Source organism: Emys orbicularis, chromosome 21, assembly GCF_028017835.1.
Source record: "Emys orbicularis isolate rEmyOrb1 chromosome 21, rEmyOrb1.hap1, whole genome shotgun sequence".
NCBI lineage: Eukaryota > Metazoa > Chordata > Testudines > Emydidae > Emys > Emys orbicularis.
This window is the reverse complement of record NC_088703.1, coordinates 15,101,648-15,125,495: the sequence shown is the minus strand read 5'-3', so window position 1 is coordinate 15,125,495 and position 23,848 is coordinate 15,101,648. Positions and strand designations below refer to the sequence as shown.

Genomic DNA, 23,848 nt, shown 5'->3' with positions numbered 1-23,848 from the left:
AAATTTGTTAGTCTCTAAGGTGCCACAAGTACTCCTGTTCTTTTTGCGGATACAGACTAACACGGCTACTACTCTGAAACCTACATTTAACAGTCCTGTTAACGCAGTTCCCACCAATTAGCACATTCTGATTTAACAAGGGATTGGTTTAAAGCATTATCATGAATTGCTATGGTTCTCTTTTGAGTTTGGGGTGGGGAGGAAACATCTGACGTGTTGCCATTTCCCCACTTTCCCATTAGAGCGAGGTTCTTTCCCAGGTGTCAGCATTTGTGTCTGATTCCCCCAATGTATTTCCTGGCCCTTGTATGCCTGGGAGACGAGTCAGCTCCAGAGACCCTTCTGGAGTCAAGTTCTTGGTGTTTTTCTTTCATGATTCCCTTTGCCCCATGGGAGGAGTTCGGCAGGTGGGTTTCAGACCTGGGGTGTTTGGCTGTTCTTTTTCCCCTTCTGTCTGGGAGGTGTTTCCAGTTGTTGATGCACCTGCTCTGTTTCATCCCCCGTCCTCGTGGGCAGGAGCTTTTGGAAATATTCTCCCACAGATGGCCTTGCCCTGTTTTTTTTCACTTCCTTGTCTCCAGGGGCTGGGTGCTGTCCAGGCGATGGGGCTGTTTTTCCTGTGGCAAGTAGTTCTGTGTTGTTTTCTGCCTCTTTCCTGTCATTCGGGGCAGAGGTCTGTGCAGGGGCTCTGGAATCTCCCTGACTAACAGACCCACTAACTCTTAATTTCTGGGGGAAATCCCAGTCGCTGCAGGGGCAGATGCTGAGGGGTTTCCCCTGGTCCTTCCCCACAGCGAGACCAGGGCTGAGGAACGGGAACAATCTCTCAGAACCTTCTACAGGAATCTTCAGAATAAGGGCCATTGAATTGACACTATAAAATGAGAGACTCTCCTCTTCTAGATCCAGATAGACCCCAACCACTGTCGGTGTCACACCCAAGTTCTGGATCACATTATTGGCCTCGCTGGGGTGATACTGCACCCCAGATCTCCCCAGAGCCCAGAACCCCCCCTCAGGGGGTTTCTCCAGCCTCTCCTGTCTCACTCTGCCCCTCACAGTCTTACTCAGCACCCCCAGCTCCCACTCCGGGCTGTTCCCCACCTCCACCTCCCAGTACCCCTGGCAAGCCCCTCCCTCCCCATCATGAACCTTCCTGGCCACAAACCCCTCCTGCCCCACAGCAACCAGGGCCCCAGGGGGGGTAGCCAGCCCTAGGGAGGCAGGGTCGTGTTGGATTATTCGGCCATCCTTAGAGATGGTGAGCTCGGGGTGTTTGAAATCTGGATCCAGGGTGATGGGAACTGGGGAGAGAAAGCAGAATATCCCCATTAGCCATGGGTCAGTGGGGGACCCCACGATCCGACAGAAGAGAGATTCCAGCCAGCACAGCTGGAAAGAAGGACAGCCTAAGGGTTGGGGTGGCTAGTGGGACTGGCACCGCTAGCCTGGATCCAGCCTTGGGCTCCAGAGAGTTCCAGGGTTGTGATTGGGCCTGACCCCTGAGCTGGTGGAGAGGTGTGGAGAGCTGGAGTGAGGGATTGGACTTCTTGTATACTCTCACTCCCCCCTGCACAGGATCTGTGCATGAGAGGGGTTAGGGATTCTGGGCAAAGTTCCCTCTAAGCTGCGTGACTGCGCAACAGGCGATCAAGGGCTGGGCAGGTGGGGGAAAGGCACCTCTCCCCCAGCCCAGCCCAGCCCAGCCCCGGAGCTGCCATGGCCTGGGAGAGGTGCTTCTCCCCCTGCCGGGAGCTGCTGTGGCAAGAGAGGGGTGGGGGGAGTCCTCTCTCCCTGCTGCAGCCCCGGGGCAGCCTGCACCCCAAACCCCTCATCCTCATCCCCAGCCCCACCCAGAACCCTCACCCCCAGCCGGAGCCCTCACCCCCCGCACCGCAACCCCCTGCCCCAGCCCTGAACCCCTTCCCACACTCTAAGCCCCTCATCCCTGGCCCCACCCAGCACCTGCACCCCTAGCCAGAGCCTTCACACACACACCCCGCAACCCAACCCTCTGCCCCAGCCCTGAGCCCCGTCCCACACTCTGAACCCCTCGGCCTCACCCCCGCCGCACATCACCTCCATATTGGTGCACATAACAAAATTCATTCTGTACATGGATGTAAAACATTAGAGGGAACATTGCTCCTGGGGGCCTATGGATTGTGTCCAGGGGGGGTGAAGACTCTGCAGGTTGCAGAAGGAGGGCTGAGTGGGGCTGTCGAGGGAGCTGACAGGGTAGGGATGGATCATCACTGACAGGCCAATGGGAGATGGGGTGAGGTCAATAGGACTAAGGGGTAGATTGTGAGGGAGCTGCCCGGGTGTGAGACTTACAGTTCAGGGCAGCATGTTCAGGATCATTCACGGCATCCAGCCCCATGGCTCTGCAGCCAGCGCACGCCCTGCCCCACCTGATGCACCTGCCCCATGGGGACTGCACACCTCTGACAGCTCAGTGACATACCCCAGCACAGAATCTGCTCAGCCCCTCGCAGCCCCACTCACCCATGTAGCTCCGAGCCCTCCTGAAATCTGAAAGGGAAGAGGAACAAACATGGTCAGGGGCACGGCAAATGCAGGGAACTCGCTCCCACAGGAGATGCCATTCTGGGAGAGGGGTCATTGGCAGATATCAAGGAAACGTGTGATGTGAAATGTGACATGACAACACGTCCTCTTACCTAGCTCTCTGCCCGCTTTGTCTGAAATGGAAAGAGATGGAGTTATTCCCTGTCATTTAGGCAGAGGACTCAGTTCTGGGTGCTGCTCTGTGACGATGTGATCACTTTATACATTGTTCATGGTCCCTCACTGCCAAAGGAGAAATGTCCCAGTTCATCCCAGGGACCAGAGATTTCTGGTAATTTCAATGCCCATCTCTCAGAGATGTCTTTATATTGTATCTTAGTATCAGGGACTGGAACAAATGTTGTTCTCAGTGATGCTGCTGTAAATCCAAAATAACTGCATGTGCTTTACTGGAACGAATCTGGATTTACACAGGTGTCACTCAGAGCAGAACTCAGGCCTGTAAGAAGCTGTGGTGGCTTCCAGCAGACTGGGGATTTTAAAGGCAGACTGACTGGATAAAATTCCTGGGTGGGACTTGCAAAGCATCCAACCTTGATGGAAGGTGCGTGTCTGGAGACCTCTATGGCTTTGACATTGTCCACTCTTCCATCTCAGGAGAATTTTTTTCCTGTGTTACTAACAGCCCTTTGGAGCATCACTACTACACACTCCAGCTGTAACTAGGGGATAGACATGCAGATGATTGGAGCTTAGAGCTAGGATTTCGTCTTGGCAACAAAGCATGGAAACGTGAGCCACGTTGTGGGAAATGGCCTAGAAGAGCCTACACTCCAGCAGTCATCTATAGAAAGCGGCTGGCTCCCTCCTGCTGCATCATAACAATGTGATTGGCATTGGATGGTAAAGGCAAGGTGACACCTGTCTGTTTAACCTAGGGTGACCATATTTCCCAAAGGGAAAACAGGACACCGTGTGGGGCTGGCCCAAGGTCTCCTCCCCACAGGGCAGGCCTCAGCTGCTTGCCTGAGGCATTCCTCCCCCCCACCCAAGACTGTCACTGGTTGCTTGAACCCTGTCTGCCCCCTACTCAAGGCTGCCACTGGTCACTGGAACCCTACTTGCCCCCCCACGCACTGGAACCCTTCCTCCCCCCTCCCTGCTCGGGGCTGGCATCTCTGTTCACCCCCCCCCCACCACATGTTCCTCTGCACCACACCACACTTTTCTGACAAAAATGGGCATTTGTCCCGTTTGCTCTTCCCAACTGATCAAGTTGGCAAGAGCAAACGGGACAAATGTCCTCTTTTGCCAAAAAAGTCAGGATGGCTGGGACAGGGCTTAAAAAAGGGATTGTCCCAGCCAAAACGGGACGTATGGTCACCCTAGTCTAACCAGGCACAAGGACTGGTAACCCTGTGTCTGCTGCAGAGCTCACAGTGATGCCGTGGGACTGGAGTGACTAATGTGACTCAGATTCAGTATGGGTCGTTCCAAACAGAGTGACATGGGGCTGTTCCAAACAGTGGGTACATCTACACTGCAGCTGGGAGTGAGCTTCCCCGTTTGGGCAGGCAGACACATGCTAGTTCAGCTGAAGCTAGTGAGCTAAAAGCAGCCGGGTACCTCAGGTGGTGACTTGGGCTAGTACAAATCTGCCCGGATCCTCTGTGTATATACTTGGATGGTTACACTGAGCCGCTGCACCTGCTATCCGTAACCACACTGCTATTGTTAGCATTACCTCAAGCAGAACTAGCCTGTTGTCTGGCTACCCAAGCTGGGAAGGTTGCTCCCAGCTGCATTCAGGGTGGATTTAGGGGGCAGCGACCCAGGTGACCACCTGAGGTGCTGGGATTGGGGGGGGGCACCAAGTTTGGGGTGTTGTTTTTGTTGTTAGCAACAAAAGGGAAAATAGAATGTTTGAAGTAACATGTTTCAGGTATTCCGTATGAGGATTCATTTTTCACTAACCTACTAGAATGTTCTAGACCTTTGTAGAATCTTGTGGAACCTTCCAGACTTTCTGAGAACTACATTTATCTTGAACCTTCTAGAATCTTGTCAGCCATGCCCCCACAGGCATATAAAGGAGGGGGTGTCACCAGTCAGTCAGTGAGATATAAGAATGAACTGAAGTGAAGTGAGAGCCCAGATGCGATATTGCGAACCTTGTTTTATTGTGTAATTGTGGAAGTGTACTTGTGTTTTAAGACTTCAAGAGTGTAAGTAGTGACTAATGAAGGACATATTTAAGGAGACACCAGAGATATCTATTGAACCCCTATGTACTTAACAATATAAACAAAATACTCTTACTTCTTTTACCATTTTTAACACGTAATGTTTGACGACTTTCTAAGAATGTGGAACACAGATTTTTGCTCTCCCTAATACTGTCTGTCTTCCCCTATAGAAAATAAAATATGCCCCCGAAGAAGCCTTCAGGAGCTTAGTAAAGGAAGCAAAAAGCTCAGTTGCAATCTAGTTTGCAGGAAGGGAAAAAATTGATTGGAAAATATCTGAAACAGAACAACATAGACTGGGCTTTAGGCAGTAATGATTGTCCCACTGCAGAAGAAATTGAGGTGCGAAGTATAAATGATGGAAATCCTGTTTCTAAGGAATTATCAGATTTACCTGAGGAATGGAAATGTGAGGAAAGTGATGCAGAATTGGCCTGTTTTCCTGGAAGCATAAAGGAGAGTGATGATAAAGAAGAATGTGGCTCACACGAAAAGGAGAGAAATGATAAATGTAACCCTTCTGCCAGGTGGAGCCAGCAGCAACCAGGGCCAGGTTCAGTATCTAGGGGTTCCTTTTCAACAATACAACACAGAACCAGATCGAGTCCCCACCCAGTAACCTGGGAAAATTACACACCACCCCTGAGCACGTCTGAGAGGCAATACCTCCCCACTTGGAAGCAGAGTCTGAGTCTAGAAAAGAAACTTTTAATGAAAGGAGGGAAGTCACCTGAAATTAATTAGGGAAAATGCCACAAGCAGGATTCATAACCATAAAACTATGAACAGGACACCCACCCCACAGTGTGTGGGGCAGTGCCTTCTGCCTCATGTTCTTGAGTTCTACAACCAAAAGTTTCTTTTCTGTGCCCCTCTCTGCTCCCTCACCATACGCCACTCACAGTGGTTGTCCTTGGTCAGTGAGGACCCAGGGTTCAGAGGTGCATCTGTGTGACTTAACCTCCCACCCGGGGAAGGTTGCTTGCTCCACCCTCTGAGCACTTGCTCTGGCTGGCTGCCTTTCCAGCCACCTGCTCACCACTCCCAGTGGCCGCCCATCAGCCACCTTCCACTGCCACCTACCTCTATGCCGTAACCTCTGCAGGTCAGTCTCTTAGTGATTGTTAGCTCTTAGCAAGCAGGGCAGAAACCACCACAACTGATTTCAGCTCTGATTGAGCATTTAAAATAACAAAGAGGCTCCTAATAAAGCCTATTTAGCTCTTTCTTTGAACAGTGGGGAGGAACAGACTAACCAGACTGGGGACCCATAGAGAGAGTCATAAGAACATAAGAACGGCCATACTGGGTCAGACCAAAGGTCCATCTAGCCCAGTATCCTGTATACCAACAGTGGCCAATGCCAGGTGCCCTAGAGGGAGTAATGATCAAGAGATCTCTCTCCTGCCATCCATCTTCACACTCTGAAAAACAGAGTCTAGGGACACCATTCCTTACCCATCCTGGCTAATAGCCATTAAGGGACTTAACCTCCATGAATTTATCCAGTTCTCTTTTAAATGTGAGTATAGTCCTAGCCTTCACAACCTCCTCAGCCAAGGATAATAATATATGGAGATATACCTATCTCATAGAACTGGAAGGGACCCTAAAAGGTCATTGAGTCCAGCCCCCTGCCTTCACTAGCAGGACCAAGTACTGATTTTGCTCCAGATCCCTAAGTGGCCCCCTCAAGAATTGAACTCACAGCCCTGGGTTTAGCAGGTTAATGGTCAAACCATTGAGCTATCCCTCCCATTTAACACCTTCTGGTTGGGACACCTCTCCCCACCCCTCTTACTTTCACAGGGCTCTGGCATTGAAGCCCCTGGCTTAATGAGGTCCTTTCAGCTGAGGTAAGCCCCTCATTTGGGACAGGTTAAGCACAGTTCTGCTCCCCTTTATTCATACAATAATGACAAAAACATTGGTAACAGCATTTCACTATCCCAGCATTCAGTACTAAAGTGATTTGTAACCTGTCACCAACCAACATTGATCACTTTGAGTAACACAGCTCGATCTGGTGGATATCTAGGCAGAATAGGTGTGTTCATGTAAATACAAGTATCAGGGGGTAGCCATGTTAGTCTGGATATACTGTAAATACAGTTTGCTCCTGAAGTCTCTCCACCTCCCAGCTAGCTGTCAGGGGAAAGCTCATTCAGACCCTGCTTACATGAAGAAGAATCAGCCTTGCATGGTGACAGAAACAGCTGTCAGAAAAACTGCACACCACAAATTGATATATCTGATCCTAATTTATGGCCAGAGATCCTAAACTCTGCCGATATTCATCATACAATTTGAATGGGCCAAGCAAAATCAAGGATATGACATATCCGATAAATGAGCAAAAATGACATATCTCAAAGTCACACTGCAAAAGAGTGCTCAAGAATGGTGAGAAACTGAATCGGCGTTGGCTAGTTTACTCAAAATCAACTCACAAAGTGTTCTGGTTTTGTTGCAAAATATTTTACAAGAATGCCAAATTGTTGCTTGCACTTTCTGGGTACAATTACTGGCATAACATATCTGATGCTCTGAAGCAACATGAAAAGTCACCCGACCATTTTACAGCCTACTCCAAATGGATGCAGGTCGAGTCCAGGCTCAAGTTGAATAAATAAACTGAACTTAACAGAAATGTCCTTGTTTTGGTAGAGCTTCTTGGGAAATACGGTGATGTCATGCGTAAGCACCTTCGTCGAGTAGTTCATAAAGAAGCTATGGACCATTACTGAAGCAAAACCATCCAAAACAAATTCATTGATCTTATGGCAAGGAAGGTGCTTGATAACATGTTGATGTGGCTTGGCAAAGCAAAGTACTACACCGTAATAATGGAATGCACTTCTGACTTTAGTCACAGTGAAAAGATGTCATTTACAGTAAGATTTGTTGACAACAAGGATGGCTGTATATAAGTAAAGGAACACTGTTTCTCTGTGGATAACTCTACTGGAAAAGGCCTAACAGAACTGTTTATGAATGTTTTGAATGAGAATAAAATAAAGCTTTGGGACTGCCATAGCCAAGGCTATGACAATGGTGCAAACAAAAAGGGAAGAAACAGCAGTGTCCAGGCAAGGACTCTTGCGCTAAATCCAAAAGCCTTCTTCATGCCTTCTGGCTACTATTCCCTCAACCTGGTTGTGTAAGATGCAGTGTCATCTTCTTTAGATTCACTCTCTCTTTGGAGTACTGCAAAGGATATACGTCCTCTTTTCAACATCAAGTATCAGGTGGAAGATCCTCATGGACAATGTTACAAATATGACTGTGAAGCTGCTAAGTGACACTCACTGGGAGAGCTGCATTGACAGAGTAAGGCCAGTGCGGTACCAAGGGACTGAGGTTTACGACACCCTCATGGAACTGGCGTAGCTGAGTAAAACTGAGGCCAGGATTCTACACGAGATGCAAAATCTGGCGAACCACATCACTGACTTCAAAATTCTGGTCTCAATTGTGGTTTGACACGATATCCTGTTCCAAGTAAACATTGTAAGCAAGGCATTACAAACTCAGTTGATGGACACCGCGCCCGCTACTACTTTGATGAGAAGCTGCCTTGATTTCATTGTGACCTAGAGAAACAATGGATTTGAAGATGCCATCACTGCTGCCAAATAAATGGTGGAAAACTTAGGAGTTGAGACTGTCTTCAAGGAAACTTGTATTCATCAGAAGAAAAAAGACAGTTTGGTTATGAGGGCAGAGATGAGATTATAGAAAGATTGGGAAAAAAATTCAAGAGGGAGATTTTTTGATCACTCGTTGACACTGCTTGAGTGTCCATTGAAGAAAGATTCAGACAAATGAAGCACCGCAAAAAGACCTGGGAGGTTTTGTATGTGACCTTAGTAAGCTGCCAGCAGACAGGAAAATACTCTTGAACAATTGTACAGACTTTCACCAGACGCTGACACATGGGGAATGTTCGGACATCAACGATAAAGACCTTTATGTTCAATTGGACAACATCCATTACATTTTGTCACATGGAAAGCACTCACCACTCCAAGTTCTCCAGTTCATTCATGATCCAGAGCTGAAGGACACTTTTCCTAATTTGTGGATAGCTTTTAGGATTCTGCTCACACTGCCGGTAACAGTTGTGAGTGGTGAACGCAGCTTTTCAAAGCTCAGACACATTAAAAAATATATTCAATCGACAGACTATTTTATTGCTTGAAAATGCCATTGGCAAGTCTTTGGATCTCTCTGACACTGTGCTTCAGTTTGCGAGGGTAAAGGCGAGAAATAAACTAAAGGACTAGGATTTACATTCTAAGGCCGTCTCCAACAGTAACACAATTTAATACTGGTCCACCTGATGTTGGTGCACAGTTCAATTTCTTAATATTAGTACATTTCAGTTATTGTTAAAATTTAAAAGTTTCTATTGGCTTAGAGGAAACAATTTTTTGTTTGTTTATATATTGCATGATTTATAATTCCTAGCATGCAAATGTATCATCTTATATGACAGGGATAAATTATGCATGCAAATCATGCATCAAAGTTGTGAAATGGGCTACAAATGCAATACAAAATAAGGTATTCAAAAGTTTAACAAATGGAGGGGGGGCACCGAAAAGACTCCTTCCCTGGGACACCATTTGGTCTCAGATTGGCCCTGGCTGCAGTGTAGATGCCAAGGATCTCAGAACTGACAGGGCATGGCAGACAAATCTGTTGTTAATGAACAACAGATGAGGTCCCATATCAGCCCTAAATACAGCCCACAAATTGCCCCTGGGCAGCACCCAAAGCTGCTGGCACGGTCGGGAAAGAGGGGAGGGAGCATCACACCTGAACATGTATCACATAGAGAGAGGCCTGCACTGCTGCAGCCTGTCACCCAGACTCACACCTCCTATTTCTGGGCCATGCAATCCCTTTGTGGTGCAGATTTGGAAAAGTGTGTAACTCTAGGGTTAATGGTTGGCAGAAGGAGCTTAGCTGGAGAAGGGTCCGTGGGGCTGTGTGGCACTGGATTTAGAGTCCACCCCTGGAGACATGGGGTCAGGTGCTGTCTCGGCTCCTAGTGGAACAATGTGGGTGGTGGGGCCCATCAGAGTGCATCTCACCAAGCCCATATAGAACATAGTAGGGTTTGAAGGTGCTATTCATCTGAGGCCCAGGCCTAGACTAGGAAGGGGGAAAACAGGACAGGACTGAGGAGCAGAGGGCTGGATAGCAGGGAAGTTGTGGGTGGGGACTGAGGGATGCCAGCAGAGCTGGGGCTGGGGGAGGAAGCCCAGGGCAGGGATAGCAGGGAGATGCAGGCAGTGGCGGTGTTTGTGTCGTGGAGACCCCCTGCACAGCTTAGCTCCAGTGCCCCTTCCAGTGTCCTGGCATGTGTGGTGTGTGCGAGGTCACGCTGTGCGGAGGACACCATTCAGAGCCCTGGGCAGCACTGATCAAGATGGAGCAGCTGACGCCTGGCAGGCCAGATCTGGCTTTCAGAGGGCCCCTCGCAGCCTTGGGGTTCCCTGCAATTGTACATGGGCGGCGGGTGGAGGCTACCCCTGGCTCCGCCCCTTCTGCCTGTGCCCCTCCGGTGGCCGGAGCCCCCAGACTCCAGACCCCCAGAATCCCCGGTGGCCAGAGCCCCCAGACACCTTGCTCCCCCCCACTCAGCTGGAGGAGCCCCGGGCAAGCCGAAGCCAAATCCAGGGCGATTACTGAGGAACCCAGGAAGCTGAATAGCACATATTGCTTCCTCAGCCACCCTGGAACCTGCATGGGGCATAATAAAGGAAAAACTTCACTCCAAACCCCACAATGTGGAAAGCCTCCACTGGCCTATTATACCCGCTGCCCATGATAGAGGTAGTGATTTTTTCTATCTTGTCATGGTGTGAAATCACAAACACACTTTTACTAGGGATTATCCAAGTACCTGATTCCAAGGCAATCCTCGCGTTATCTGAAATGGGGAAGAGAAAAGGGTTAGACACAGAGATACACTGTGTGATGCTGTGTGCCCCATAACGACTGGGGTTAGTTACAGACTCCCGACAGCCACACTCCCAGCCCCAGTGCAGGAGCCAACAGCTTTGATAGAAGCAGGGCTGGCGGTTAGTGATACGCACCAACACGCATGACCCCTGGGATTTGCAAAGCATCTAACCTTGATGGAAGATGTGGATCTGGATCCCGATACAGCTCTGACATTCTCAACCATTCCATCTAAGGGGAATTCCTTTTCTGTGTTACTAACAGCCCTTGGGAGCACCAAAGCTACACACTCTAGATGTAAGTAGGGCAGAGGTTCTCAAACTGTGGGTCAGGAACCCAAAGTGGGTTTCGACCCTGTTTTCAAGGGGTCACCAGAGCTGGCGTTAGACTTGCTGGGGGCTGGGGCTGAAGCCAAAGCCTGAGCCACACTGCCCAGGGCTGAAGCTGAAGCGCAAGGACTTCAGTCCTTGATGGTGGCTGATGGTTACAGGTCCCTTGCCTTTGGCTTTAGCTTTGACCCTCCCACCCCAGCCCTGGACAGTGGGACATGGGCTTTGGCTTTGATCCCCCCAGCCAGGGTGGCGGGGCTCGGGAGGACTCCGGCTTCAATCCATGGGGTCATGTACTAATTTTTATTGTCAGAAGGGGGTCGTGGCACAATGAAGTTTGAGAACCCCTGAACTAGGGAACAGCTGGACCTGGTGATGATTGGATCTCAGAGCTGGGATCTGGCCTTGGAGACAAAGCATAAAAACATGAGCCTGAGTCTGGTCTCTTGCTCATCTCCACATTCTCAGAAATGGCCCAGAACAACCTGCACTATTGCAGTCATCTATAGAAAGCGGCTGGGCCCCTCCTACTGTATCAGAACATGTGCTTGGCATTAGCTTGTCAATGGCAGAGTGACACCTGTCTGTCTCTCCAGACATGAGAGCAGGTGACCCTGTGTCTGCTGCAGAGAGCTCACAGTGCTGCGGTAGGACTGGGGTGACTCTAATGTGACTCAGATTTTGGCCCGAACTGTTCACTCAGCCCTGCCCTGCTGTGTCAGTGCTTCTGGATCTGCTCAGCACCATCTGTAGCTGGGAGCCTCTGCCAGGGGCTCTAATGGGAAGGTGGATGAACTTACCAATTGTCTCATGCAGCTCATATCGCTCTGGGGAGAGAAGAAAAGGAGACCATCATGAGTTCAGCAAGGGTTGTTCCAAGAACAGTGACTTGAGGTTGTCTTTGGGTACATCTACTCTGCAGCTGGGACTGAGTTCCCAGTCTGGGCAGGCAGATGAGTGCTAGCTCTGCTCGAGCCAGTGCGCTAAAAGCAGCAGGATAGGCAGGAGGAGCACGTGCAGCTACTTGGGCTAGCAGCTGAAATGCAAACCCACTCAGACCCCCTGGGTATCTACTCAAGTGGCTACCCTGAGCCGCTTCCCCTGGTACCCCAGCCACACTGCTATTGTTAGCGCACTAGCTCAAGCAGAGCTAGCATGTGTATGGCTACCCAAGCTGGGAAGCTTGCTCCCAGCTGCAGTGTAGATGTACCCAATAAGCCAAGGGTCTCAGAACTGACAGGACACGTCAGACAAAACTGATGTTAATGAACAACAGACAAGGTCCCAGATCAGCCCCTAAACAGAGCCCACAAATTGCCATGGGGGGCAGCACCCTCAGTGATGGCACTCCAGGGAATAAGGGGAGGGAGTTTCACACCAGAACATGTATCACATAGAGAGAGGCCTGCATGCTGCAGTCTGTCACCCAGCCTCAGACCTCCTGTTTCTGTGCCCGGCAATCCCTTTGTGGTACTTATCTGCACAAGTGTGTAACTCTAGAGTTAGTGGTTGGCAGGAGCTTAGCTGGAGAAGGGCTCTGTGGGGCTGTGTGGCACTGGATTTACTGTCCGCCCCTAGAGATGTGGAGTCAGGTCCTGTCTTGGTTCCTAATGGAATAATGTGGTTGGTGGGGCCCATCAGAGTGCACCTCACACAGCTCATACAGGGTGTAGTAGGGTTTGGAGTCTCTGTTTATTCGCGGCCCAGGCCTAGACTAGCAGGGAAAGAGGCAGAGGACAGGACTGAGGTACGCAGGGCTGGGATAGCATAGCGGTTGTGGGTGGGGATTCAGAGACACCGGCGGTTCGGTCGGGAGCTCAGGGCTGGAATAGCAGGAGGCTGCAGCTGGGCCCTGAAGGGCACTGGCAGAGCTGTGTGCGTGCAGGGAGCCCACCATTGGGATAGCAGGGATTTTGCAAATCAGATTTGAGATGTAGCCACAGACCTTCATGGAGGAAGTTTGCCCAGCCCCTCACTAAGGGTTTGTCTACACAGCCCGTAGTTTGGCCTACATGACTGTAATTTGCAGCACACACCAAAGTGCTGCGCTATAATAGCCCCATGTGGATGTTGGTGGTGCACACTAAACGGTACTTAGTTCACACTAACATAGTCTTCTTCAAATATGACTCTGTTAATGTGAACTAGGAACCTTTTAGTTCACACCCAGAGCATCCACATGGGGTTGCTACAGTGCAGCCCTTTGGTGAGCATAGCTATTCACACCGCTGTAATCTGAACCTTTGGGCAGCGTAGCCACAGCCTGAGTCCTTCCATTCCAGACGCATTAAATTCACTCTCTGTTGTTAAGAATGTGAGCTCCAAAATCTGCAGTGTTTGTTTATTTCCAAGTAGGGGGAGATGATCATGAAGGTGACTGAAGTGTGTACATTGTCTGTGGTCATAGGTGCCGACTCTGTGGGTGCTCCAGGGCTGAAGCACCCATGGGGTAAAATTAGTGGGTGCTGAGCACCCTCTGGCAGCCAAGCTCCCGCTTCTGCCTCCCTCCCCCACCCCGCACCTCTCACCCGCTGGTGGCCCCACTTACCAACTCCTTTCCCGCGCTTCCAGAGCACTGCGAACAGCTGATTTGTGGCATTCAGGAAGCTCCAGGAGGGATGGGGAGGAGTGGGGACAGAGTGCACTGGGGGAGGAGGTGGGGAAGAGATGGGGTTGGGATGGGGGCTTGGAGGAAGGAGCATGGCGGGGCAGAGCAGGAGCAGGGACATGGGGGAAAGGTTGGAATGGGGCATGGTGGGGGCGGAGCAGGGGTGGGAAGAGGCAGGGTGGGGGCGGGCACTTTGAGGAAGGGGTGGAGTGAGGGTGGGTCTGGGGTGGAGGGGGGGGGTCAAGCACCCCCCGGCTAGAGGGGAAGTCGGCACCTATGTTTGTGGTGATATTTCTATCTCAGTATAGTATGAAAGCACAAACACACGTTTACTAGGGTTTAGCCAAGTACCTGCTTCCCAGGTCTTCTTCTCAGACTCTGAAATGGAGAAGAGAAAAGTGTTAGACCCACAGAGTCATAGACATCCCAGCGCCACACTCCCAGCCCCAGAGCCAGAGCCAGCAGGTTTGACAGGAGCAGGGCTGGGGGTTAGTGATATGCACCAACACACAGGAGACCTGGGGAGTCTCTCACTCCTTAGCCCTTGTCTACACACACACTTGCACCAATGTAACTAATTAGGTTTAAAAACATGCCTTGAATTAAACTGGGGCAGGGCTGCGTGTAGCGCAGGCCTTGGACTGGTGCAGCAGGGCTAGTAGAACCATTGGGATGGGGTCACTTACTCCACAGCGACCCCTGTGGCTGGTTACAGAACAGCACTGATTGCTAGGGGAGTCCCATGCAGCCTTTCCCAGCTGGAGGAGTGGTGGCCACAAGGGGGCATGGCAGAGGGCAAAGGAAATGAATTGCGGGGCGGGATCCTCAGGGCTCTTCCATGCTGTGATTGCCCTAAGAACCCCGGTCACCGTGCTGGTATGTTCTCTGCACCTTTCATCTATATTTCCCTGCGTGTCTGAGCACTGCCCAGCAGAACAGGTCAGCACCACTCTGCACCATCACAGTGCAAACCAATATCATTATTAAATATAGAAAAGTTCACAGTGGAATAAATTAGACATGGGGACTTTTTAAAAAAAGGTACTTCTGTGTCTATTACCACAGCACAAGTGAGTGAATGTCACAGATTCATAGAGTTTCAGGCCAGAAGGGACCATTAGGTCATCTGCACTAACCATCTGCAAAGCACAGGCCAGAGAATCTCACCCAATTCCCCTTGCACTGAGCCCAATAACTTGGGTTTGGCTACAGCAGCTTCCAGAAAGGTGCCCAGTCTGGATCTTACGCCATCAAGAGATGGAGAATTCACCACTGCCCTGGGAGCTTGTGCCAGGGCTTAATCACCCGCCCTCTGTCCTGTGCATTCGACAGTCACAGGGATTGAATCATCTCACAGAGCGTCCCGTGTCATTTCCTTTAAGGAGAATAGAACGACCGAGCAATTGTCCAGGGTTAGTGGGACAGAATCTGACCCAGATTTGTTACTGCAGGCCTGTGTCCCTGCCCCACCCACATGCAGGGAATCTTACAAGCACAGAGCCTTGGGTATCCGCTGTGAAATACACATTTGCCAACCTGTTATCATCAGGGTGTGTGAGAACATGGGGGAGGTGAGGGATCACTGGGCAGAAACCTTCTGGCTCCATCCCTTTCATTGCATTGAGCCCACAGAAAACACCAAGCAGTCATAGAGCTCACACATCTCAACGGACAGAGCAAGGGCTAGAGCAGGAGACCTACCAAGAAGTAACAGAGCCTCCTCTTTAGAGCGTTTCTTCTGAGAGGCCTTTCGCTTCGCTGTAAGACAGACAATCAAACATTGCAGTGAGACAGGGAAGGAAGGGGAAACACTGAGCAATACACTAATACTGGTGGGAGTGGGGACCCAGTGTGTTTGTTAGTTTGGTTTATTTCCTAAAACCAACCAAAGGTCAATATCTGAACAATAAGACATTCCCATGCCCCAGCCCAGTGTCCTCTAGGGCTGGGCTCTGAACATGCAAATAACACATCCCCATTACCTGTGTATCCAAGATATGCACACGCTCCAGCAGCAATGAGAACCAGAGTGAACAATACCCAGAATGCAGCCAGCCAAGAGGAAACACGGGGGAAGATATCACCTGGCAAACAGAGAGCGCAGTGTGAGAGGAGCATTGTCCCATCCTAGAGCTGGAGAATGGGGTTTGCCACTTGGGTTGACAGCTGAGTCCTGGCTCAGGGATCCCAGAAATCCATGGGAATGAAGGAAACGTCCCCTCCACACTTAAATCACAGTCACGTATGGAGCCATTGAAACCAGAGAAGACAGCGCAGCATCAGTTGCAAGAACCAGGACTCTGCTCTACCCAAATCCTTCCCACTGCTACAAGCCAACAGCCAGCGGCTCCGTGCCCAGCCTGCCCAGCCCTGCCTGCACCAGCTGGCTGCTCGGATGGTCACTGTCACACAGCTCCCAGTTCTCAGTCACCACGTCCAGTCCAGATAAGTTCAGCAGAGAACATTTTTTTCCTAGTTGGCCCCAGTGTGTTATGAGTTGATGAATGCATAGATGTTAAGGCCAGAAGGGGGCATTATGACCATCTAGTCAGACCTCCTGTATAACCCAGGCCAGAGACCCTCCCGCAGTGATCCCTGCATCCAGTCCAGAACTTCTGGTTCCAGCCACAGAGGATCTTATAGAAAGAGACGCCTAGTTTGGGTTTAAAGATTCCAAGTAAGGGATAATCCATTACATCTCTAGGTCACTTAGTCCAATGGTTAATTCCCCTCATTGTTAAAAATTTGCACCTTATTTCTAGTCTGAATTTGTCTAACTTCAACTTCCAGCCATCAGACCTATCAACTGTCAGAAATCTTCCCCCTGTGTAGGTACTTACCGACTGTGATCAAGTCACCTTTTAACCTCCGCTTGAATAAGCTCTATAACTTGAGTTCCTATGATTCTAACTATGAGGCAGGTTTCCAGACTTCTGATTGTTCTTGTAGTTATTTTCTGAGCAATTTCCAATTTGTCAGCTTCCCATATGAAAGTGTGGTCACCAGAACAAGACACAGTATCCAGTAATGGTCTGGCTAACACCGTGCACAGAGGTAAAGTTACTTACTTTTTCCCCACTAGATATTCTAATTTATACATACAAGGATTGTGTTCACCATCTTAGCTCCAGCATTGGTCTGAGAGCTCAAGTTCAAGTCCTTTTCAGAGTCACTGCTTTCCAGGATACAGTCTCCCATCCCGTAAGTGTGACCTGTATTCTTTGTTCATAGACATGTGACCTGACATTTGGTCATGTTGAAATACATGTTTGACAAAATGGGAATTTTTGCTCGGGCCATTGCACTGGTCCTGTGGATCCATGACAGCATGTTGTTAGTGTGAACACACCTTACCAAGCAATCCAGGTCAGTCTGTAGTACTGACCTGTCCCCATCATTATGTATCACTCCACCAATTTTGTGAACCCAAATGTCATCTGCAAATTTTACCAGCAATGATTTTATATTTCCTTGCAGCTCATTGATAAAGCTATTGAATAGCATAGGCTCAGAACAGATCCCAGTGGAATCTCACTAGGAACATCCCCATTGGAGGATGATTCGCCATAAAAATTACTTTGAGATCTATCAGTTAGCCACTTTTTAATCCATTTAATATGGGCTACCTTGATTTTTTACAGTGTTAATTTTTGTTATCAGAGTTTCATGCAGAACTAAGCCTTGCCCCTTACACTACAAAGTTAGATTGGATTAATTACAGTGTTAAGGGCTGTGAAAAATTTCTCTCCCTGTACAATGTATTTAAGCCAAACTAAAATTGGGAGACACAACTAGGAAGATGGAAGAGTTCTTCTATCAGCCAAGCTACTGTCTCTCAGAGAGGTGGATTTATTACAGCCACAGAAGGACCCCTTCTACCACTGTAATAAGTGTTTACACTACCGCATTGCTGCTGTAGTGTTTCTAGTGTAAACACACCCTGAGTCTATGTCAGCACAGTTACCTTTATCAACCAAACGCACCATCTCTTCCAAGAACGATATCAAGTTCATTTCATAGGACTCAGCCCAGCTCTTGACAGGCAGTTTGTCCAGATCACAGAAATCTTCATCACTAATGGTCCCACAAATCAGGTTAGAAGGACATTTCCTGTCTCAGTACCAGAAATAGACCCTAGCTGAGTCCAATTCTCAAGTGACTCAGGCCCCACACTCCCGTGGTGACCCAGCCTTCCTGAAGCCCTAGCTATAACTAAAAGTGTGAACCAAAGGCTGTGAACCAGAGTAGACTGAGCCTTGGAAAAAGAACAACACATTAGGTATTGGATAATACCAGGTAAGCACATTCCTGACTGGAGAGGATGGTTCAAAAACATGACAGATCTCTCAAGTAACTATGTAAACACTTTCCTAAGAGATGGTACAGGAACACACTGACCCCTTCTAGGATAACAATGGGATGACAGGATAATGGATAAGGGTTGGTCACCAACCACATCTGGATGAAATAAGTAACTTGTTTGTATCAATGTATAAAAGAAGAAGTCATAGAAGGAGCATCTTTGTACTAGTTCAGGGGACAGCATCCTGGTGCACTGACTGAGCAGGTACCATGTCCAAGCACACACATGTTAGTGTAACTGTAACTCCGATGAGCCACTAGTACCATGTTTTGTTGACCATAAACCTGGCTGAGCACCTTCAACACCAAACGGAGCCTGTGCTCTATCGGATGAATAACACTGATGTCTATTGAAATAACATGCTGCTCCAAGAGCATCCGTGGAGCTCCAAGAACAGCAACACTGACAGCCAAAACAATTAGCAGCCTTAACAATGCTAGGCAGTACTAGGGTGACCAGTTGTCCTGATTTTATAGGGACAGTCCTGATTTTTGGGTCTTTTACTTATATAGGCTTCTATTACCCCCCACCCTGTCCTGATTTTTCACACTTGCTGTCTGGTCACCCTAGGCAGTACTAACAACCACCCCTTCTCCATGGGGGGGGGGCAGGGAGGGAACTCACTTGAGAGGTGAATGGCTGATTGTCGCTCGGGCTCCAGCAGGCCATTCTGCACTATGCAGCTGATGTCTCCATTGTCTTCCCCTTCTGTGACAGTGACGTGACTCACAACACTATACAGGTTCTCCCTGTCCTGAGTCACGTTGGTCACAATCTCCATCACCAGGTTCTGCCGGTTCTTTCCAACCCACTGGAGTTCAGGTTTGGGGAACCAGCCCGTGGATCTACAGGCCAGCCCGATCCCCTGGCCCCGGGGGCCCAGCACGTCAATGAACACTGGAGCCACAGCTGCAGGGAGAGACAGAGAGTGTGTGTATCAGGAAATCGTGTCTTTGGTAGCATCATGTGATTCCCCAGATACCGCTGGGTATATGGGGCTGTGACTGGAAAGTTCCATTCCCATATGTGTAAAGGCTCACTGGGATCCCTCATTCTGATGATTGGGGAAATTAAATAATACTGTCTTGCATTTCCAGAGAGTTCTGTGCCCTGAAATCTCACTGAGGAATATTCAGGGTGAAACAGCTACACAGAGATCACTGCACCAGCTGCTGAAATGCAGCCACTTCTGGGATGGAGCCCAGCAGCTGTCAGGATCACTGCAATTCGGTACAGAGCAGGAAGTAGGGGATGGTGACACTGCCTACATCACTGCTTCAGCTCCTCCTGTGCCACCCTCTTAATACCATCCCCTCTGGTGTCCTTCTCCCGCACTGGTAACAGTGCCGCAGGCCATGCCACCCTTCTTGCTTGGATTTCCCTCTCCCTGTGCTGCACACAACCACCCTCCCCTCATTTAAATCTCTCCCTAAAAGCACACGTCTCCTGCAGACCCTTTGTACTAGGAGCCACCAAAGATGGGAGATGATTTAAAACAACCTCAGTGCTCTTCATATCACAGGAGGGCCCCTCACCTGGGGCTTGATGTTTCTGAACTGTACTGGTTGGGGCTAGGTTATTTAGTGAGCTGAATGGGCAGAGACCGTCCCTTACGCTGCCCTTGTGCAGCACTGAATGCGGGGTCAGTGTCCAGGAAATAAAAAACAATATCCCAGCCCTTAGACACTGCAGGGGGAGTTTCAGGGAGGCCAAATATAATGGTCACCTGAGCTGGGATTTGGGCAGAACATGGGGGTAAAGGTCCCACTCTCTCGAACAGCACTACAATGAGCATGAGAGCTGAGGACTGTAGCTTTACATCTAATTGAAAAGAGGTTGTTTAATGCAGCACTGACCCAGCTAGTACCACAGTGGGGTCAGCACTGAGTGCGAGGGGAAAACACCCCCTACTGAGCCCTGCACACAGCTCCCTGCAGCACAGGACCCTAATGCCATGCTGGGCTCAGTGTTGGGGTGCCCCCAGAAGTACAGGATACTCTGGCTGCCCAGGCTGAGTATCCCCTAGTGCTAAATCTCACCTGCAACCCTTAGCTCAGTGGTGGCTTCGCGACTCCATTCTGGGTTCTTCACAAAGCACTGGTATTTCCCATCATCCGCCACTTGGAGCCGTTTCAGCTTCAGGGAGACGTTCCCACTGCTGAACTCCTGCAGGAACAGCTCTGTCCGGTTCTGGTAACTCTCCCCCGGCATGTCCTGGGAACCCTCATCTGAGTACTCATGAACTGAGATAAATCCTGATCCAATTTTCCTCCACCGCACGTCCATGCTGGGCAGCCGGGCTGTGGGTGAGAGCTGGCAGGGTAACACCACATCCTGGCCAACTACCCCCACCACAGGGCGCGGGGAGCCAACCAGGGAGAACCTCGCTGGAACAGAAAACCCCAGGATAAGAGTGAGTGAAGGGAAGAGGAGAGGGCGTTGCTGAGCCAGGGCCCAGCCGTACAGACACGCAGTGAGTGAGAGGAGATGGCGTCACTGAGCTAAACAGAATTCCCTCAGTTGTGCATTGCTCATAGCAGAAGGTTCCCAAGGTTGAGTCGTGGTAGCTTAACTGAGCTACTCTCAGCGTGGACACAGGGCAGTGCAGTCATTCCACAGCTGGCACAAACTAGTCCTCCAATGCTGTCCTACAATTCTCAGAAACTCCTCCAAAGGTGCCTGTCTTGCAACCTGCCCAGTATATTGGCAAGGGATGGCCCTAGCTGGAAGCCACCTGCCAATTCATAGTGCCCTTCACAACCCCATGGCACCCAGTTATGAGCTCTTTCCACTGTTAGCAACTTCTTTGATGGTCCGGTTTCAGATCCACATAGCCCCACAATGGCTGCTGAGAGGCTACCTCAGAGGGCTTCTGCCTGGCCTGAGGGTATCAGGTCTTTGATGGCCCTTTAGACCGATGCACGGCCTTTCCATGGATTCTATACCCAAAACAGAAACTGGCTCAGATGGGGAGTCACCGTTCTGGAGATCAGTGTCTGGGGGGAATTAAGCATCTGACGGTGATTTATGTCTGCACAATATCTGTATCTGAAGCAGTGGTGCCCAAACTTTTCCTGTCGTGCCCCACCTACCAGTAATGGAAACTCTTCACACTGCTCCATTACTGCACAGCCAAGACTTTCTCAGCTTGGGCTGAAGGGTGAGCTGGGGGCAGAACTGGGGGTGGGGATGGAGCTGGGGCTAGAGGTGAAGCTGGTCTCAGGGTGGAGAGGGAATGATGGGAGAGTCGGGCTGGAAGCAGAGCAGGGGGTGGAGTGGAGCTGCAGCTGGGCCTGGAGCTGGCCTAGGGCTGGGGCCCAGAGCTGCAGCTGGGGGCAGAGCTGGGCTGGGGGTGGAGCCAGGCTGGGGGTGGAGTGGAGCTAAAGCTGGTATCGGAGCTGGGCTGGGAGCAGAGCAGGGAGCATAGTGGAACTGTAGCTGGGGATGGGGCAGAGGGCGAGTGGAGCTGTGGCTGAGGTCGGAGCTTTTCGGGGGGCAGAGCAGGACTGGGTGGCACTCCCTCCCCATCCCCCATGGGGGCCGACCTGAGCCCCGCTGCCCCTCCCCGAACGTTCCTTCCTGCCCCCCTATGGGACCATGCCCCACAGTTTGGGAATGACCGGTCTGAAGGGTCTCCACACTCATCTGTCCCACCATGGGTCAATTGTAGAGCAATTGGTACCAAGCTGCATCACCTGACACTGTGTGGCTACAGGGGGAAAGATAAGGGTGAGATTTTGAACGCCCCCAAGGAGATTTTCATACTAAGTGTTGCCAGCTCTGGGGCTACCATGTGTGTTTCATAAACCCTAGCTCCTGGAGGCATGGGATTCTATGAGGATCTCAGCTTTCATATAAAACCAAAGTCAGTTTCTAGTTCTAGTGGTTGCAGAGAAAAGCTTGAAAATGTGACCCAGTATGACCAAAGGCTCAAAAAAGCAAGGGAAATAAGAACCAAGGGAGGAGTCACTGGGCCTCTGATGCCCCTACCCAGCCCTGCAAGGGGCAGCGTACATGGGGGACAGGGAGGGAAATAATTGGGATTCAAACGCTTTTACCAGAGAGAGAACACGGCGCCAGGAGGAGGATCCCCAGGCTGCACACAAAGAGCCTCCACCACATTGCCATGGGGACACCCCAGGCAGGGACCTGTAAGGAGAGAGCAGGGGATGGTTAACACTCCTCAGACTGCATCTGACCTGACCCACTCTGCTCCCAGGCAGAGCAGCTCCCCAGGGACAGGAGGGGATTTCACCCCACCCAGGCTGCTCTGCTGCCTGCCCAGGCCTGGCACTAGGAATTTCCACCCCCAGGCAGTGCCAGGTATCCACCCCCATTTCCTCCCCTCGTCGGTTTTCTGACTATCCACTGGTGCAAGTGCCCCCGATTCCAGTGCAGGGGAAGCCTGCAGCAGAGCAGGGCCACTTCTGAGCTAACCCCCATGGTACCCAGACCGTTGTCCCACTGCAGAAGGGGCCTGGCTGTGCCTACCTCCAGCTGGGACAACACAGCCAATGCGTGACCCGGGGCTCTCCACAGCTCACTGCATGGGGCTCTACAGTGTGAGCTAAAGAGCCAGGCTGTGCAACTGGGGCTGTGACAGACTCACGTGCTGTGTGGATCAGGCCCAGAGAGGCCCGTCTCACACCCTGGTCAGTGGGTGACACCTGGGCACCTTTCTATAGATCAGCTTGCCCAGAAGCCACCAACCTCTGTAAGTGACGCTGCTAAGTGACAGGGACAGGGCTGGCAGTGGCTGTGACAGACACCAGGGGGCGCTGTCAGATACCTGCTCCCCCTCCTCTGACATCAACAGAAGACCATCACATCACTAGACATTACAAGAAGATACACTGAGGATCAGCATGGGCCGTCTCAGTTCTGCTCAGAGCCTCAGACATTCTCCCCCCAATTCTCCAGCCTTTGTACACAGGGTCAGATTGGATGGACACAATGGGCTCTTCTGCCCTTAATGTTTGTCAATCTATTTCTGTTTCACTTCCAGCTCCCTCCAAGCCCATCCATCATGCATTGAAATCTTCAGAGCCAGTGCTAGGCATAAGCAGACTAAACAATTGCTTAGGGACCCGAGTAGCTCAAGGGGGCAACCTATTTGCTTTTTATTATAAGAACCTGCCTGTTTTAGTATGGGGGGGGTTATTCCTTCTTGGGGCCCCCAGTGTGCTAGCATCGGCTTTGAAAAACTATTGGAATTGTAAGCTGTCTCTGTAAATGGAGGTTTTCCTGGTCCTGTTGGCAGGCAGGGGGCTATGTAGGGAAGTGTGTGATCCAGGTCTAGCAGCAGACAGATGTAAACAACAGCCTAGAGAAAAGCGGGGTGACCTGGGCCTCTCTGCTTTGTCTCTCTTTGTTTTGGGTCCTTGTGTGTTATCGTTCTGGATTCTAAGCATTAAAGCCATGTTGTCTGCAGCCTTCCAGCCAGAGAATCTATGTTTATATCTAACTCCTCTGTGTGTGTCTCCCTTCTCAGCCCATCCAAGTCACTTGGGAATATCATGAACTGTTGGAGGGAATGGTTAAGGCCTAGGCACTATAGGCCTGTGCCCAGGGGCCAAGCAGACTCATGTCTTGTGTTTAAAAGAAAATGTAAGTTTCCTGGTTTTATGTGTGAGGAGAAAAGCTCAGAATCATGCCCTGGATTTAATGGTCCCAGCAACTCCTGCCTGAGTCTGCAGAAAGCTGGGGGCCAGAGCTCCGAGAGGGGAACTGCCCCATGCACCGCAGAGGGAGGTTTATTGCCAACCCCACTGCTCTGGAGGCCCTGCCAACCCCACCC

At 50.4% G+C, this 23,848-nt stretch overlaps 1 protein-coding gene across 1 annotated transcript; it reads right to left on the bottom strand.

The window, feature by feature from the left end:
* Positions 1–414: 414 nt before the first annotated feature.
* On the bottom strand, positions 415–22,179 carry LOC135893245 (butyrophilin subfamily 3 member A1-like). Its single transcript, XM_065421046.1, has 11 exons — positions 22,110–22,179; positions 20,091–20,438; positions 18,676–18,960; positions 15,671–15,772; positions 15,390–15,446; positions 14,040–14,066; positions 11,881–11,907; positions 10,693–10,719; positions 2,685–2,705; positions 2,509–2,535; positions 415–1,304 (listed from the first exon to the last, which is right to left on the bottom strand). The coding sequence occupies exons 1-11, from the start codon at positions 22,177–22,179 to the stop codon at positions 415–417; spliced, it is 1,881 nt and encodes a 626-aa protein (XP_065277118.1).
* Positions 22,180–23,848: the final 1,669 nt, after the last annotated feature.

Coding starts and splice junctions, on each gene's coding strand:
- LOC135893245 (XM_065421046.1), bottom strand. CDS start 22,179: ATGGCAATGTGGTGGAGGCTCTTTGTGTGCAGCCTGGGGATCCTCCTC. Junction 11,908..14,039: donor GAAGAAGACCTGGGAAGCAG/GTACTTGGCTAA, acceptor TTCTCTCCCCAG/AGCGATATGAGCTGCATGAG. Junction 2,536..2,684: donor CAAAGCGGGCAGAGAGCTAG/GTAAGAGGACGT, acceptor CTTCCCTTTCAG/ATTTCAGGAGGGCTCGGAGC.